The sequence below is a fragment of the Gopherus flavomarginatus genome, chromosome 1 (assembly GCF_025201925.1).
Source record: "Gopherus flavomarginatus isolate rGopFla2 chromosome 1, rGopFla2.mat.asm, whole genome shotgun sequence".
In the NCBI taxonomy this organism is placed as follows: domain Eukaryota; kingdom Metazoa; phylum Chordata; order Testudines; family Testudinidae; genus Gopherus; species Gopherus flavomarginatus.
In genome coordinates this window covers 70,393,686-70,412,894 of record NC_066617.1, presented here as the reverse complement: position 1 = coordinate 70,412,894, position 19,209 = coordinate 70,393,686, and the positions used below count along the sequence as shown (strand labels likewise).

The window sequence follows — 19,209 nt, the reverse complement described above, 5'->3', positions numbered from 1 at the left end:
TGAGGCCTTCCAATTATTTTGCCCGTATGAGAAATTGTATAAGGCAGCTTTGCCATTAAAACCTGAAGTGTGGAAACGCTCGTGTGTAAGCCAGTCAAAAAACAAAAAAAATCAAAACAAAACCTAACTACAGATGCAAAAGATAACACATCAAGATGTCAAAAAAAACAACAACAACAAAAAAACCTCAACCATTTCATAAACTTTGTGAGAACTAGTTGTTCTCACATTCACCAGACTAGTAAGAAGCCATTTTATTGAGGGATTTGAAAATACTGAATACTCTTGCACATTAATATGGTAGTCAGAGACGACCTATTATATATACTATCTGTAGATGAAGACAAACCTGAGTCCACTGTGGTAACAGAAAATTCAAGGTAACTGCTACAGGGGAGAAAATGGAACTACCCCCTTTAGACTCTGGTTAAACCTGAAAATACTTTCACCTACAGGGATATAACTGCTTAGAAGAATATTTTCATGATTTCAAACAGCAGAGTTGTGATTTACACAGAGAAGTGCAATGACTCACCAACAAACAATCCTGCAATTAGGCTTTCAGGTTAAGGAAATCTCAAGTTGGATGAAATACTTGCCCTCTTTCTTGAGATAAAGGATCTGAGAATAGGTTATAGGAAAGAGTAATGGGTAGATTCTTGAAAAGGGCTAATATTCAAGAACCATGTCTGCTGAGCTGAAGCTATCAAGATCAACTTTGAAACAACAGAGGAAATGGGAGACAGGCATATATATTCGCCTTTCCTTGATGAATAAGAAATGTGGAACTTCAAACAAACAAACATATTCTGTAGCAATCAAACATTTAAATTTGAACTTTGCAAACCCATGCTATATCCAGATGACCCTATAATGAAAAAATAAAACTTCTCAGTGAATTCTTGAGGGACCACTGATCCAATAAATTGCACTGCATTTAGTGTAAGGTTCTTGGGTGGGTTGAGGTTTTTTTATTTTTTTTATTTTTTAAGGTGTTAAACTCATGCCAGAGATAGCACTGAAGAGATCACCTTGTTCTTAATGCATCATACCATAAAAGCACTCAGCATCTCATAAAAATGCGATGGAAGTCAGTTCCTCCCTCGGTGTTCAAGTAAATATAATGCTAGAGTACTGCAAGTGAGAATCTTCGCTGCTTCCTCTGGAATTGGACAGTTGATAATCAAATTCTAGTGAGGAAAAAATCTCCTATAAAAAGATCTTAAAATTATGCTAAGGAAACTACTACACACCGATAACTAAATTTTTGGAGAAAAATAACGTTCTATAAAATCTTGACATTGATCCTGTACACAGTGAGGCTGGATTTTGTCTGCCAAAGAAGAACAAACCAAGATGAACAGAAGTGGGGATATTGTTTGTGTTTAACAACACCCTATGGCCAAGAACACTAGTTCTGAGGAGCTTTGGCATATGCCCCAAAATATTTCCTAATACGAAAGGATTCTGTAATTCAAGTGACAAAGCATGAATCTCCTACAATGTGCATCTGTGGAGGGAATACCATGAAGGAGAAATGGTTTAATTTCAAAATAAAAAGTTTGTGCTCTGTTTTTAATGTTCTAAAACAAAGTACAGTATTTGCATGCCCAAATTCTAAATGGCCAGAAGTAATTACTCCATAGTTCAGTAATCAGAACAAAGTATTTGGATTTTAACTAGAACTATTGAAAAATGATATTCTGCATTTTTCTACCTCTTGAAGCAATCGAGAGGACAGTTCCTCCTCCCTCCGCCCCCCCAAGTAATGAACCAGTGTTTTTAGGAAATTCTTATTCCCCCCTACATCTGAATTCAAGTCAGAAAGTCAGTGTGTGGGGTACAGAATGAATATTTACACACACACATACACACAGTAAAAAAGAGGATTTTAAAAAAAGATTTTTAAAAATACACGGTTGATAGATTTAAAAATCTGCACAGTGGAAGAAAAAATACCTTAGCTACTTTCCTCCAGTTAAGACAGTCAAAGAAGTAATATGTTCCCCTCTCATATGTATTGGTTTTCATTGTTGGCTCCATGCCTGGTGCCCTGGTGATCCATACTCGTTCTTCTTTGTGGTATCTCCAATCACGGTTAAATCTTTCATTTTGAATTGGGAGGAAAAAGAATTTTTCATGTTAGTTGCTTGGATTTCAGAATACAAAACACACCCTCTTTCAAGCAGATATTGGTTTACACTATTAAAAAAAAAAAAACAACCAACCTCTTAAGACATAAAATGAAGTCCATAAAACACCTACTTATCTGCTCAATATAACCATTTATTAAATACAGTCCTAATGGTAGGACCAAAATCTTGGCCATGCTCGGTAAGAAGTTGGCCTATTCCAGCAGCAAACCATTTTCTGAACGTTTATTGTCCTCCATTTTGTTGTTTTGTTTTTAGACGGTTACATAAGAATAGCCATACTGGGTCAGACAAATGGGTCTATCTTGCCCAGTATCCTGTTTTCTGACATTGGTCAATGCCAGATGCTCCAGAGGGAGTGAACAGAACAGGGCAATTCTCAAGAGATCCCTTCCCTGTCATCCAGTCCCAGCACCAGAGACTATGGACACCCAGAGTACGGGGTTGTACCTGTGACCATCTTAGCTGTTGGTCATTGATGGACCTATCCTCCATGAACTTATCTAATTCTTTTTTGAACCCAGTTCTACTTTTGGCCTTCACAACATCCCCTGGCAACAAGTTCCACAGGCTGATTATGCACTGTGTGAAGAAGTACTTCCTTTTGTTTGTTTTAAACCTGCTGCCCGTTAACTTCATTGGGTGACCCCTGGTTCTTCTGTTATGTGAAGGGGTAAATAACACTTTCGTATTCATTTTCTCCATACCATTAATTTTAACAACTGTTGGCATTTATGTAGCACTTTTTGTCTCCAGGGTGCTTTAAAAGCAACACAAAACCCATATGAGGCAGGTGTATTTTATTACAAATGGAGAGACTATAGAAAGGAACCAGTAGCAGAGTAAGTATTAGAATTCAGGAGCTCCAGGGTTACAGCCCTGTGCACAGACCATGCCTCTATTTTAAGGGTTAAAAATAGCTTTTCTAGCCTTTAGAAGTGAACGAGAAAGGAGAATTTTAGATTTACTATGTGATTACTACAGTAAACTGTCATTCTATCATATCATCAAATTGGCCAAAATATTTTGCACATACAGCTCTACTGCTGCTAATAGCTGTAATACATCTCCTCCATTCATGTAATAGAGATAAAACAGGAGATCTTCTCCATATCGGCCAAGTTTTATTGCAGCCAGCTGCAAAAGATAAAAAAATTAAGATTAAAAACCAGAAAAAGTAAATAAAATAATTGACAGCTAATATCATTTAAACATGACAAGAAAATATAGTCAAACTGTTTCCATTATATTAAGAATATTGCAAAACTTATACTAGATCAGCGGTAGGCAACCTGTGGCAAGCAAGCTGATTTTCAGCGGCACTCACACTGCCTGGGTCTTGACCATCAGTCCAGGGGGCTCTGCATTTTAATTTAATTTTAAATGAAGCTTCTTAAAACATTTTAAAAACCTTATTTACTTTACATACAAAATAGTTTAGTTATATATTATAGATTTATAGAAAGAGACCTTCTAAAAACATTCAAATGTATTACTGGCACGCAAAACCTTAAATTAGAGTGAATAAATGTGTTCTCAGCACACCATTTCTGAAAGGTTGCCCACCCCTGTACTAGATATATAGCAATGTAATATACTAATCAAAAGCTCAATTTTTCTCCAGTTTAAATTAAGCTTTCCAATTTTCTTATTATATAAACAGCAGGACGGTTAATGTCAGTAACAAACCTGAAAAGGGGGGGGAATCTTTTTTCTTTCGTATTTGTTTATCTACTTGCTTTACTTTTAAATTTATTAGTTTGTTTACAAATTTAATTATATAGCTACATTAGTACAGCAATCCCTTACATCTCAATTTTTAAAACATTATTGAATGATCTCATCAACACACAATATTTAGGATTTCTTTTTAAATATATCAAGCTTAAAATTCCTATTTCTATTATCTAGGGAAGAAAGGAGTAAGAGCTATCACTTTTTAAGCTACAGGTTATAAGCTGATCAGATGGAATCAAGAAATCTCTCTGTACTGTATAGTGTTGATATACTATGGTATGTGAATTATAAAGGTTTGATGCTTTGATGTGAAGGATCTGACACTTTCAGAGATAGGATATTGGTCTAGACGGGTTACTGCTTTCATTACATGTGACTATGGCTCTAATGATTTCTGTTGGTCCTTTCCCAAACCCATTCTCACATTCCCCAAAAGCTAATGCAAACCATTTTTAGCATCCAAGAAATTAAAGGAAAAACAAAATTGGGAACAGATGCAGGGTTTTGTTTTTAATTTTTTTTTGGTCTTGTAATGTTGGAAAGGATATGTAACATTCCTAGAACATTCCACACACCTCTGTTATTACAGAATTTAAGACTTTCTAAAAACAATGGATTTGATGAGAGATATCCATCTGAGAAAAATTACATCAGGTTATCTTGAAAAGAATTTTATAAACCAAGCAGCCTCTTGTCTACATATTTTATTATAGGGGACAAGAAAGTACACTCACCTTATCCCTAATGTGAATGTTCGTTAAGTATTCAGATGGAACATGGAAATCTAGATAAAGGAATCAGAATTGACTAATTGTTAAACCATGTAATTGATTTTCATTTATAAATATCAACACAGCATTAAACACAACTTATTTTCCCTACCTATGTCTTGAGGTCGACAAGGTGAAGAAGCCCAAGGTGATGCAAATTTGGGGTAGAGATTTCTGAACAAGAAAAAACACACTCAAATTAAAAAGCAATGATTTTGAAGACGACATCCAACCCCCCATCCCTCCCCTCCTCCAAAACCATTATATTTAGTTACTTCATTATCTTATAGGGTGAAATTCTGGCACCACTGACTTCAATGGCAACCCTCCCACCCCACTGAATTCAGAAGGGCACAATTCTCAATTGTGCTTGTAACCTAAGGGCCTTTGGCTCCAACCCCTTTGAGAAGGCCAAATACACTCCGCAGAATGGAGATATTGTGTAACACCTCTCAAGAGCCTGATGGGCTAATAAATCTGAGCCCATAATTAAAAGAGGAAAAAGGCTTATAGCTGGCAGGCCTAGCACCGATAATGACTGTACCCTTCCTTTAAATTCTCCTCTATGCTAACAAAAAACCAATTTCACCACTTCAGTGGAACATATGAAAAATATAAAATGTTCTCATTTCATTTAATTCAGGGGTTTTCAAATTGGGGATCGTGACCCTTTAGGGGGTTGTGAGGTTATTACATGGGGGTTGCGAGCTGTCAGCCTCCACAGTCAAACCTCCACAGCCAAATCCCGTTTTGCCTTCAGCATTTATAATAGTGTTCAATATATAAAAAAAGTGTTTTTAATTTATAAGGAGGGTCTCACTCAGAGGCTTGGTGTATGAAAGGGATCACCAGTATAAAAGCTTGAGAACCACTGATTTAATTCTTGATAATACATCAAGATGAAAAAAATGGAGCCTTTAGATTACTAATTAAACACTGTAGAACTTTGCTAATTTGAACCAATGACTTAGTGATCCACTGAGAAGTACTGAAGTTTGGTAATTATCAGGTAGAGGAACAAAAAAGGACAGTGAATCACAAGATGTACTTTTTTGGCAGCTGCACTTTTGTTTTAATTGTGATAATATAGTATTGTGATGTATTATGCAAATGAGACTTCAGTCTACTAACCTATTAAATCTTTGCACCTTCTAGCAGAAAGGCATAAGAGTGCTATAATATCTTTGAAGCCTGGCAAGTTACCAGGATAAGACCAATTCCCAACCGAGTTCTAAAGAAAAATGTTTCCAGACCAAGGGGTGCCAATCCTACACCATAGACCACCTTTAACCCAAGGTTCACAACAGCTTATATCCTCATATATCCTGACTACCGCCATCACAGGGGGCAGCATCTGTGGAAAACAACCAAGACCTTTCTTCTGCTGGGAGAACTCTCTCCAACTGTGTAGTACTTTCCAAGAATTGGGATATAAAGGCTCACTCACTCATCTAAACACTGCCTTAACGATCACAGAACGCTATTCATCAGCATAATGTGAATATCTTCGCAAAAATATCAATGGGTAAAGATCCTTCTTCCTAATGTCATCTGCCTATCATAGGTAAAGTTTTGAAAGACATGATCCCCTGTATGCTATATGTGAAGCCTGACTTATTTACTATATTCCATAAGGAAGGTAGATCATTTTTGTCGTGACGTCTGCTAAGTTTTGGAAGAGTTTAAAAAGATTTGACTGTAGCCTTAAAAATTTGGTATAGTGTGCTAAAAACATAAGTAACGGATAACTGTCAAAGCAGTGTCTTTGGCTCATGGAACATAGCAATTGCTCTATATTTTGAATTTCTAGCTTTTGGAATAAGCAAGATCCAGGGATAAAAAGAATTCATACAGGCATAGAAAAGCATAAAGCACTGTATTAAGCAGATAACACTCTTATTAAAGGATACAGTAGAACCTCAGAGTTACAAACTGACCAGTCAACCACACACCTCATTTGGAACCAGAAGCTTGCAACCAGGCAGCAAAGACCCCCTTTCCCCAAAAAAGGGTGTGTGTGGGGGCAAATACTGCACAATACAGTACTATATTAAACAAACTACTAAAAAAAATAAAGGGAAAGTAAAAAAAAAATTGACAAGGTAAGAAAACCGTTTCTGTGCTTGTTTCATTTAAATTAAGATGGTTAAAAGCAGCATTTATTTTCTGCATCGTGAAGTTTCAAAGCTATATTAAGTCAATGTTCAGTTGTAAGAACTTTTGAAAGAACAACCCTAATGTTTTGTTCAGAGTTATGAACAACCTCTAGTCCGAATGTGTTCGTAACTCTGAGGTTCTGGTTCTACTGTACTTCTGGGCAGTTTACAAATTATTTGGTGACTATTTCAGGAGACTGTCACACTACAAAAGAATGTAAGAACGGATATACTGGGTCACATCAATGGTCCACCTAGCACAGTATTCTGTCTTCCGACAGTGGCCAATGCGAGATGCTTCAGAGGGAATGAACAGAATAGGGCAATTATTGAGCGATCCATCCCCCCATCATCCAGTCCCAGCTTCTGGCAGTCAGAGAGATTATGGACACCCAGAGCACACCCAGATGGTTGTGTCCCTGACCATCTCAGTTGATAGCCATTGATGGACCTGTCCTCTGTAAACTTCTGTTTTTTTTAAACCCAGTTATGCTTTTGGCCTTCACAACATCCCATGACAGTGAGTTTCACAGGCTGATTGTACACTGTGTCAGAGACTGTACACTGTGTGGAGAAGCAGTTCCTTATGTTTATTTTAAACCTGCTAATTTCATTGGGCAACCCCTGGTTCTTATTATTTATCCCTTCACATAACACTTCCCTATTCACTTTCTCCACACCAATTATGATTTTATATTACTTCCCACCCCCAGTCTCTTTTCTAGGATGAACACTCCCCAGCCTTTTTAATCTCTCCTCATATGGAAACTTTCATTCCCCTAATAATTTTTTGGTTGCCCTCTTCTGTACTTTTTCCAATCCTAATATATCTTTTTTTTGAGATAGGGCTCCCAGAACAGCGTGGGTGTACCATGGATTTATATAGTGGTATTATGATTTTTTTTGTCTTGTTATCTATCACTTTCCTAATGCTTCCTAACACTACCCTTTTTGACTGCCACTGCACATTGAGCAGATGTTTTCAGACAACTGTCTACAACTCATCTCTTCTTTGAGTGGTAACAGCTAATATAGACCCCATCGTTTTGTATATATAGTTGGGGTTATGTGCATTACTTGCATTTATAAACATTGAATTTCATCTGCCATTTTGCTGTCTAGTTACCCAGTTTTGTGAGATTTCTTTGTAACTCCCTGCAGTCAGCTTTGGACTTAACTATCTTTAGTAATTTTGTATCATCTACAAACTTTCCCATCTCGCTTTGTTTACCTCTTTTTCCAGATTGTTAATGAATATGTTGAAGAGCTTTCTGAACAACCAAGTACACTATATCAATTGAATCAACCTTGTCCACATGCGTGCTGACATATTAGATTGGTGAGGCATGATTTCCCTTTACAAGAGTTGTATTGACTCTTCCCCAACATATAGCGCTCTTCCCCAACATACAGCTATGTATCTGATAATTCTCTTTTGTTACAATATTTTCAACCAGTTTGCCAGGTACTGAAGTTAGGCTCACTGGCCTATGATTGCTGCTGGAGCCTCTCTCAAAAATCAGTGTTACATTAGTTATCCTCCAATCATCTGATACAGAGGCTGAGTTAAACAATAGGTTACATACTACAATTAGTAGTTCTGCAATTTCATATCTGAGCTCCTTCAGATCTCTTGGGTGAATACCATCTGGTTTAGCAATTTATTACAGTTAAATTTATCAATTTGTTCCAAAACTGCCTCTACTGACACCTCAGTCTAGGGCTGTTTCTCAGATGTTTCACCCAAAAAGAATGATGCAGGTGTGGGAATCTCCCTCACATCCTCTGCAAAGAAGAATTAATTCAGCTTCCTCACAACAGCCTTGTCTTTCTGCGGTGCTTCTTTAGTACCACTGATTGTCTGGCAGGCTTCCTGCTTCTGATACAGTTTAAAAAAAATTCTGTTAGTTTTAGTGTCTTTTGCTAGTTGCTCTTCATATTATTTTTTGGCCTGCCTAATTATACTTTTACATTTGACTTGCCAGAGTTTATGTTCCTTTCTATTTTCCTCAGTAGGATTTGACTTTCAATTTTTAAAGGATGGTTTTTTGCCTCTAGCTGCCTCTTTTACTCTGTTTAGCCGTGGTGGCACATTCATGGTCCTCTGTTTATTTTGTTTTGTTTTGAATTTGGGGAATAAATTTAATTTGAATATCAGAGGGGTAGCCGTGTTAGTCTAGATCTGTAAAAAGCGACAAAGAGTCCTGTGGCATCTTATAGACTAACAGACGTACTGGAGCATAAGCTTTCAAGCTTTTGTGGGTGAATATTCACCCATGAAAGCTTAGGTTCCAATATGTCTGTCAGTCTATAAGGTGCCACAGGACTCTGTCATTTAATTTGAGTGTCTATTACAGTGTTTTTAAAAAGCTTCCATGCAGCTTGCAGGCATTTCTCTTTTGTGACTATTCCTTTTAATTTCCATTTAATTAGCCTCTTCATTTCTGAGTAGTTCCCCTTTTTGAAGTTAAATGTTTCTGTGGTCAGCTTCGTTGACATTTCCTCTTCTCCCCGGGAAGTTAAATTTAATTACACTATAGCTGCTATTACTGAGTGGTTCAGCTATATTTACCTCTTGAACCAGATTCTGTGCTCTGCTTAGGACTAAAACAAGAATTGCCTCTCCCCTTGGGGGTTCCAGAACTAGCTGCTCCAAGCAGCAGTCATTTATGGTGTCTAGAAATTTTGTTTCTGCATCCTGTCCTTGACATGTATCTAGTTAATATGCGGTTAGTTAAATCCTCATTATTATTGAGTTTTCAATTTTTGTGGTCTCTCTAATCCCCCTGAGCATTTCATAGTCACTGTCACCATCCTGGTCTGGTTGTCAGTAGTATATTGCTACTAGTATACTCTTATTAATGAAGTATAGAATGTCTATCCACAGAGATTCTCTGGTACAGTTTGATTCATTTAAGATATTTACTATATTTGATTCTATTCTTTCTTTCACATATGATGCCACTCCTCCACCAGCACAACCCACTTTGCCATTCCTATATATTTTATACCCTGGTATTATCAAGTTCTATTGATTATCATCGTCCAGCAAGTTTCTGTGACGTCTATTATACCAATACCCTCATTTAATACAAGGCACTCAAGTTCATCCATTTCAGTATTTAGACTTCTAGCATTTGTATAAAAGCACTTACAAAATGTGTCAATATTTAGCTGACTGCCTTCATGTGACGTTACTGAACAGGACTCTTTCGTTTGACTGTTTCTCTTCAGTTCCTATCAGTACTTTATCAACTTCCATTCTCTCTATAACTCAAAGATGGAGGGGAGGTCAGCTCAAAGAGTTTGAAAAACAGCTCAGGGTACAGCAAGCGGGGTACCTGAGGGCTATGTGCAGGCAGGGGATAGCTAAGGATTGTGTGCAGGTAGTGGGGTAGCTCAAGGTGCAGGGAGAGGGGTAGCTAGGGAGGAAAAGAGGAGGTGTGTGTGGGGGATGGAGCTGCCCTAGGATTGCCCTGCTCTGGCAGTGTAGTTTTGGGGAGAGGGAGGCAACACCCCCAACTCTGCTCACGGGCTCAGGGCTTCTGCCCTGTGGGGAGGACCAGGGATCAGGGCTCCAGAATTCAGCCCCGCTGCTCCAGACTTCAGCTGTGTGGGGGTGCCAGACATCGAGGCTTCAACCGCGTGGGTCCTGGCTTCAGGCCCACAGGAGCTGCTGGGCCTCGGGCTCTGGGTTTTAGCCACGGGGCCCTAGGCCTCCCTGAAAGGGTTCGCAGACTCCCTCTCGAGAACGGCTGATTTAAAGCACAGTGATGACTGACTGTCACACTAGGCAAAAACATATCACTAACTTTGAGGGCAGTAAAATAAAATAGCAAATCTTTTATCTGTATCATCAACTGCAAAAGCTCCAAAACCAGACTAAAAGCAGGTATTACAATACAAATATATGGATCAAATGTTGTCACTTAAATAATATGCATCCAAGGAAGATAGTAAATACTCTGCATGAAACGATTTCCTATTAAAAACTAAAAAAATCCAGTTAACTAATTACCAACAATCATGGCAACAAATTGGTAATATCCTGCATAGATATGTATATTAACAAGTTGGACTTTAATCAAATAGAGGAGATGCATAGCATACCAATAAACCACCACAATAAAGTACCTTTAATTTCATATATCGACACCATGAAAAATGTCATTCTAAACCATTACTACTTTTTAGCAGTTCAACAGTACCAAATAAAAACTAGCTTTATACTGAAGTCTTACACTGACTATAACCAAAGCTAAAAATAACCTGAGATTTAGATGAAAGGATTTTAAATGCTAGTTTTACTAGCAAAGAGTGGGACAAAATTGTACCAAAAACTCAAATATTCAGTTACATGTGCTAAATTACACTTAAATCTACTTTAAAATACTGAATTCAGATGTACTTTCCTCTAAACAGATGGTTCAAACATAGCCTTTCTGAAGGCAATCTGTATTGGAAATATCAAACAACTCTGATATTGCGCACAGCCTCGAGATGCACCTACTCAGACCATCAAAATTAAATCAATGCTAAAAATTATGGAGTTAGTAGTGAGAAGAGTTATTTCTTAGTATAGCTATTTAAAACTTTCATGTTCTCAGTGAAGTAGAAAAATCCATCACACTCAAACAAGAAGTCATCTGTAAGAGCAGCACTAAGTCTTTTCATTCTGCAGAATCTAAATCCAGTTAAGGTGCACAAGTGTAGTTCTGAGAATACCAGTGGAACTCTGTGTAAGCTTGAAAGCTTTTCTCTCTCACCAACAGAAGTTGGTCAAATAAAAGATATTACATCACCCACCTTGTCTCTCTAATGGAACAATGTTCTGAAAAAATGTTGAGAAATGCACTATGGAGTAATTCCTGAAAATAATCAATTTACATGAGGGATATATATAAATTAGTGCTAATTACTGTATAAAGAGTGCAGATTCCAGAATGCCACTTTTTTCTTTTTACTCTTTCTTGTTTCATCTTGTTTTACACTCTCTTTCTCTCTCCAATCCTTCTTGAACTCACATACATATCTATTTCATGTGTATATAATCTGAGAAATGTGAAGTGCAAAGAATTCCTTTCATCTATATGTACCATTCCAAGCTGGTTTTGCTGGTTGGTTTATTGTGTGCATTCATAAAATTTCAAGAAACCTAGTACACAAATATTTGGTGAAAAAAGACCTTATTTTTTTTTTTTTGAGAGCGAGAGAATAAACTATGAAGTTCAGCAAGGTTCTTCTGTAGGTGGGTCATGCATCAAATATCTTTTAGATGAATTATGTTTTTAGTACTCTGTTTATCAGGTTATGCAGAGTAAACAAAATCTTTAGAGCTCCATGCTCTAAGTTTGCCCATGCAGCTCACAAAACATGAGGCAGGATTGTAATTCTGCAATCCAGCTGGAGTAAGAGATAGTATGCCGCTGCCCCAGAAGCAAGGTAAGAAAGATGTGACTCTTGTTTCCTGCTTTTCCCTTGATCTATATGACTTCCCACTTTACAGCAGCTCAAGTATGTGGGCAGATGTGTTGGGGAGGGCAGAGCCAATACTTCACTTACTTCCCACATGTATGGAAGAAGTAGCAGCAGCATGCCAGCAGGTGCTCCCCTCTTGCCTCCCAACACAGGCTCTGGTGAGGTGGGTAGTCCACATGGAGGTGTAAGAGATTCTTTAAAATCCCTTACTGCCCTGTGATATCATGGTGGAGGGCTCACAATTATGCACATGAAGAATATAAAATAGCTAGTGGACTGGAAGTTAACTTCAAGGGTATACTGCTCTTGAAGATAGCAATACAACTATACAATGCAACTATGAAGGTGTACTGTTTGTTATTACATCAGTGTAAGTTTAACTTACAATAAAAATGCTACCTGATCATTAAATGTAAATATCCTTAAGGAAAATTTTTATTTAAAAAATAATTTATGCATGAAATTTATTAACAACACACTAAAACTTTCCTGAAAAAATCCTTAACAAGTTAAGGGAGTAAGGAGAGCCTCCTAGCTTAATGAAAGCTTGCAAAACAAGATCTCAATATGCCTGGAAGCACAGTTCTCTTATTAATAAAAGCTTTACTTTACTGTCATTGCATTTTCAAATTTAATTTGTCAAAGTATCTGCAGTTTTTTTATACTCATGTGAACTAAATGAACCCAATATTATGAACAGCAACATAATTACAACGAAACTGATGACAGTATTGAAAACAGAACTTACTCAGGAGAGTTAAGATTGAGACCTAGTGTTGTTAAGTCACTTCCTAATGCAAGATGTACCATTCCCGGGTCCGTCTCTGCTGCCCTGATGAATGTTAACAAGCCAATCATTCCAAACTGGTCCGTCACCATCCCTTGAGGAATGTTGGTAACCCGACCTGGGCAAGAACAACAAAATTAATTTTCTCCTTTCAAAAAGCAGAGGAATCAGCAAGATCATCTGAAAATATTTTCAAGTGATTTATCAAAAAAAAAAAAAGGCTCAAGTATACCATCAGGTAGCACCTGGATCCCTTTTTTCTGCTGGTTGTTGTTTTGCGTTGTTGAACTTTTATCTCCAGGGAATTTGGGTCCGTCTGCACTAGAAGATGTTTTGCTTGATGTACTCAAATTCTATTAAGAAACAAGTAATTTGTGCAAATTAGCATAATAGAAAACAAAGCAACATGGAAAACTTGGTTAAGCAGCTCTTCTGAATCAAGCGCTCTTCAAAAGCCATCAACAGGACCATACATGTACAGGCTAAAGTCTGTTCAATTATTCATATCCCAAAAGAAATTAAGTCACAAGGTAATTCACTTTTAAGTTTTCAAAGAAAAAAACCCCGGTATTTGTAAAAAAAAGAGTTAAAAACAAAGATGTAATTTTCCATACTTTTCAGGGTTTACTTATGAGCAAAATGTAAACCACAGCTCTGTGTCAGTTGAAGTCCTCGTATTCTGTTACCAATCTGTGATTAATGCCTTCGTTATTTTTACAATCCCTAAAATAAGAACTACTCCCAAATCTGACCTTTTAAATTTGAGATTATAGGATATTTAAATATTTTATACACACTTGGAGCAGAACAGTAAACTGTTGCATTTCTAAAAGAGTGCATGGCACAGGAGGTGCTCGTGAGCCCTTCGCTTCACAGGCCAGCCAACAGTCTCGTCTCCACATAGAGAGCCCCTCTGAGCTGCAGTGGCTAACACTGGATATAATAACGGGACCAATTACAGAAGCAAGTAAACTACAGCTGACACTCACCAGTTAGGAAAGAGGTATAACACTATGCTTGACAAGAAAACTCTCTACTGCAAATTGTTTTTCTGTCGTCATTTCTATTTACTATTTCTACAATACCATAGAATGCATGGTGCCACACTGACAGGATACTACTCTGAAGAGCTCAATGTCTAGAGAAGATATCACAGGAAGGGACAATAAAAGAAATTAAAGATGCGTCCAAAAGGCCGTTTGGTGCGCAGCAAGTTCAGGTGTAAATCTACAGTCCTTCAGCATGCTGCATCCTAACTGCCCACATGGATCTTGCTGCTGCACACTAAAAGTATTCTAGTGTGCACTGACATACTGCTGCTTCAAATGGCAGATCATCAGTGTATCAGGACATACTGCCTGCATAGTACTGTAATTCTTTGACAAGACAACTTTTTATAGAATCACATAGCATCAGTTTAATTTTTATCCAATCCCTCTCGGAGCTTCTACCTCCTGTTTTTCAGTACTGGCAAACCTTAACAGCTTTCTCGAGGGAATGAAAAATGAAGAATTTGACCTCACAGATAGCAGGCAATGAAGTGGCTTCACTCCCATATCTTTCAATAGCTTCTTGGATGCTGCAGAAGCTTTACACTACTTCAAAAAAACAAGTGTGTAAAGTGGATAAATGCTAATTTTGGCAATCTGAATGGTTGAATCTCCCATGGTTACAGCGATTCATGATACTTCATGGAAAAATTCCAAATGGTATATAGTGCTAGTACAGATCTAGGATATTTCCCTTTTTGGCAGCTTCTTCGTAGAGATTATTGTGTGGGAAATTCTATGAATCATCTAAGCTCAAAAAGTTAATCATTAACCCAAAACTGGTTGTACATAGTTGAGATCAACCACTCTGAAATGCCTATTAAAGTACAGATCTAGGATTTTTTTTAATTAGCCATTTTGCTAATCTAATTTGTATTATCAAATCAGCTCCATGATCTCACATGCACCAGGACTGTGGTTTTAAGTGGTGAGACAGTTACTCTGTTTTACTTGTAAATTCCCTGAATTTAATTTTTATGGTTTCCATGGAAAACTACATACTACCTATAGTTTATTAATGAAATTTACAATCAAAGAATTTGGGTTGGATTAAACAGTTCCTATACTCATGGCTTGCTGCCACATTAACCAAAGAGGGAAAAAAATCTTTTTACAAGTTTATTCCTATTTAAATGTCCAGTAAATACCATATATGTAAAAATATGAGTGACAAACCATATCACAAAAACCCACCAATATTTGCCAAAACTTGCAATAATCCAACTACACTGGAATATGGATATCTTAGGACAAACAACCCCAAACCATGCAATTACACTATTAATATTCACATTGCTATAGATACCAATATTACCAAACTTTCTGAGTCAATAAAATTATACATGTAAATATGTAATAACTAAAAGGATGCAGAATAGTCTTGTGGTTAAGACAAGGTATTAGGAGTTAGAAATCCTAATTCCTGACTATGACACAGATTTCCTGTGTGATATTTGGTTAAGATCACTTTATCTCTGTGCCATTATTTCCCTATCTGTAAAAAAAATGGGGAACAATATTTACCTACCTCTCAGGGACATTGCAAGACTTAACTCATTAAGTTTGTAAAGAATTTTGAGAACCTCAGTGGAAGGTGCTGTACTGTGGAAAGTATTATTGGAGAAAGTGAATCTAGCTAAGAAGAGGGATCTGAACTGGAAGGATTACCCTATGTTAAAACTCAGCACTGGGAATTTTAGAACAATTATATCTTGATTCTAGAAGCAAACTTTGTGAGGTATACCTGAAAGAAACAATTAAACTCAGTTTTTCTATCTCCAAAAGTGTACATAAAAGTACACAGGACTTTTTTGAAACTGAGAAAGTAATTTGATTCTCCCCCACCCAATAATCTGTTATCAAGGTCATTTTCACGGTCAGAAGGCAACTGATTCCCCAGAGGAGCCAATCTGCATAGTACATATAGTGATATTTCAATTACTGAGTAGTTTATAGAAGACCTCTTAAAATTTGTCACCTTGAAGTGCAAGTATATTCAAATTGCTTTACTGCCAATTTTAAACTAAGTTGTTGAAAAATAAACATCACTGGAGGGGAAAAAATAAAGTTTTAACATTTACTTACAGATTTACTGTCATCATTACTTGATGTTGGATCTTTGTAACTGGAACCTGGTAATGCTGGAAAATCTTCATTGTGTATTGAGAAGTCCTGGGATTGCTCACTTGCTGGTTTTGTTACCATTCCAACTATGATCCAAATGAGAGCAAATACAATATTAATAACTATTATGAAAACATTTTTCTGCTGCTGCTTTTATGAGTGATTGGGTACAGTGCAACGGACTTTAAAAGAACAGGAAATATGAAAAAATGAAAGTGTGTTGGTTTACTGGAACTGTACGTCACTGACTCAGTTCTCTTATTTAAATTAGATGTAGTAGAAAACTTTGGCACCAAATTCATAACTAGCACAACTGAACTGTTTTTATGGAAGTTACACTAAGAATTAATTATGCCCAATAGTATTACTATTATTAACACTGAACATCTTATACAAAATTTGAATAAGCAGAAGAACCCTGAGAGGAGTTTTTAAAATGATATTAAAGCAATTGGATAAAAAGAATACAGATTTTTTTTTTATTGAAATGGGTTTTCCTTTAAATTCTGAAAATGTTTTCTGAAATTTGGTTAGGCTTATATATTTTAAGTAGATATACAGGTAATCTGCAATAGAACATCATCACTATATTATACTTGCCAGTGATTTAAACAGTAGGAAAAATGCAAGTCTACAGATATCAGCTGGCCTCAATGCTCTGACCCTAATTTCAGAAAAGTAGGTCATTCATACTGGAAAATCAGACTGAAGAGAAGGACTGAAGAGAAGCATTATTTATTGTACCAATTTAAAAGACTCCAGGGGTCAACCTCTTGCTCAGATATACAGAAATAATATAGTAATCTGGCTGCAAATTACTCCTCAAACCTCTGATGCAGGGTAAGTGCAGATAGAAGGAAACCTAGAGCTCATGTTCCAGAGGTTCTGGATAGGTGTAGATGAGCTAAAGCGTATCAACTGTTGAGATTAGACATTTTCCAATGTTCTGAGGTCAAGAAGAGATCAAAGCTCCCTTTTTTTCAATTTAGGAAATCAGTTTACTGAATCCTGTTTCTTCTTTCTTCTGAATAAATGGACTCTGGCACTTATAGACACAAATAAGATCTTTTAGCAAAATGCTGATTGATATTCTAAAGGTAACAGAGCTTCTTCTGTCAGAAATTTGGAAAATGAGCTAAAAAAAACTTAATACCCTCTTTCCTGTAGAGCCTAAGTGATATGCAGAAGTGATATGAAGTACAAACATATATTAAGGAACAAGAAAAAATTGTACTTTGAGGCGAAGCTACCCTGATGAATTATACTAGAAATCACATGAGCAAAGATAATTTTTTAACTATTCTACAAGTAGTTCTATTGCATAAAATATCTATTTAGTAATTTAAAAAAAATCAATAAGCATGAAGTACTGTGATCACTATTAAAAAGTCAATAGGTAGCACAGTATAGGAGGAAACTGTAGCATCTCTGATATGATGTCACATCTCTTAGCAAATGCTGAATTTTTAATGTTAAATAACTGTACCAGTCACATTTTATTTCTAAAATAAACTATTTACAAGGTACACCGAGACAATTTGACCAACAGGCATCTAAAAGATAGGCAGTTTGATAGGAAACAAAAAACTGAAGCTATTTGAAAATATGCATATCCAGACTGTAAAAAAAAAATTGCCAGTTTTCAATCAAAGGTGAATTTAAACAGCTGAGTTATAATAACTTGCAACATGTTTGAAGTCAACTTCCAACTGCTGAGATGTTGGGTAATGTTTTCAAAAGCTTCAAGATGACTAGACTGTAAGTGTCTCAGTCACTTTTGAAAACATGACTTAGGAGCCTAAGTCTTATTGACGGTCAATGGGATCTAGGCACTTTTGAAAATGTTACTCACTGTCTCATAACAACATATTACAAACCACCATAGGTGAATCAGGCAAGTAAACATTTATTTTATTCAACCAAGTTTTCAGAAGTACATTCTTACCATAGGGAGCCCTTCCAGCTAATGGGTTTATTAATGGAGTTGGGTTGCCACTTCCTTCCCTTCTATTTCTGTCTGCTAGTGCTGGAAAATCTGAAAGGTCCAGTCCTGTCACATTTTCACTTCCATCTAAAATAAAAAGCACTCTGTTTTTTTAACTACTTTGAATTTTTTACACAGGTACTGCAATACATGAAATCAAGTTTTTCTTCATAAAACAATAAAAGGATCAGAAATATTTTCTTTTCACGAACACGTACATTCAAATAAACTGATTTGGTTAAAATGTTCAACAAACACCACCTGCTGCCACCAAGATGTGATTTCCATGGTTTACAGTGCTAGCAACAGATGATATGCTGAAGAAATAAAATCCCACCACTAAAAGGTAGGAGAACACTTCATTTTCTCTTCACATTTCTATCAGTATTCTGTATAAACTTTAAAAAAAAAAAAAAAAAAAAAAAAAAAAAAAAAAAGCCTAGATGACAAGGCTAGGCTATAGAGCATTTTTTGTTTTTAAAATAACAACTCAATAATATATGCCACGAGTCATGAATATGACACTGTACCTGTAAATTACAGGACTGAAGTTATCAGTGGTTCCATAGTGGGAAAGAAAGGCGGCACTAACAGGGAACTAACAAGAGAAGGGCTTGGAGAGGGGAAGTAGTAGTAGTGTCAGTGGCAGCACGGTTAATCGCTACTAACTCAGGACAAGGCATGAATTATGATTTGGACCTGGTATCAGAGTATATACAGATTTTGAATTACAGGTTTATAATGCCATTACAGGGCTCTAGTGACTACACAAACCATTTGGGCATTACCCTTTTACTTTATGACATCATCAGTATTTTAAAGAAGTAATTATAACCTTGTAGTTATACACAGAAAGTTGAGTATAGCCATACGTACCTAAAGTAAAGCATTTATCTGGATGATTTTATATATAGTTTTCTTAATACAAATGAACAGTCTGGAATTCCTCGAAACTGTCACAAACCGGATTA

The 19,209-nt window shown here is 36.6% G+C and overlaps 1 protein-coding gene across 8 annotated transcripts in view; it reads right to left on the bottom strand.

The window, feature by feature from the left end:
* Window positions 1–19,209, bottom strand: part of CNOT2 (CCR4-NOT transcription complex subunit 2) — a 152,119-nt gene that overhangs the window by 6,733 nt on the left and 126,177 nt on the right. For 7 of the 8 annotated variants that reach the window (XM_050935539.1, XM_050935540.1, XM_050935533.1 and 4 more), the window contains 8 exons: window positions 18,200–18,325; window positions 16,216–16,340; window positions 13,314–13,434; window positions 13,043–13,199; window positions 4,773–4,834; window positions 4,625–4,674; window positions 3,190–3,290; window positions 1,960–2,104 (listed from right to left, as the gene is read on the bottom strand). In XM_050935539.1, coding sequence (XP_050791496.1) covers window positions 1,960–2,104; window positions 3,190–3,290; window positions 4,625–4,674; window positions 4,773–4,834; window positions 13,043–13,199; window positions 13,314–13,434; window positions 16,216–16,340; window positions 18,200–18,325 — 887 coding nt within the window. The remainder of the gene's footprint in view (window positions 1–1,959; window positions 2,105–3,189; window positions 3,291–4,624; window positions 4,675–4,772; window positions 4,835–13,042; window positions 13,200–13,313; window positions 13,435–16,215; window positions 16,341–18,199; window positions 18,326–19,209) is intronic. The other variant, XM_050935538.1, reaches the window with a different exon arrangement.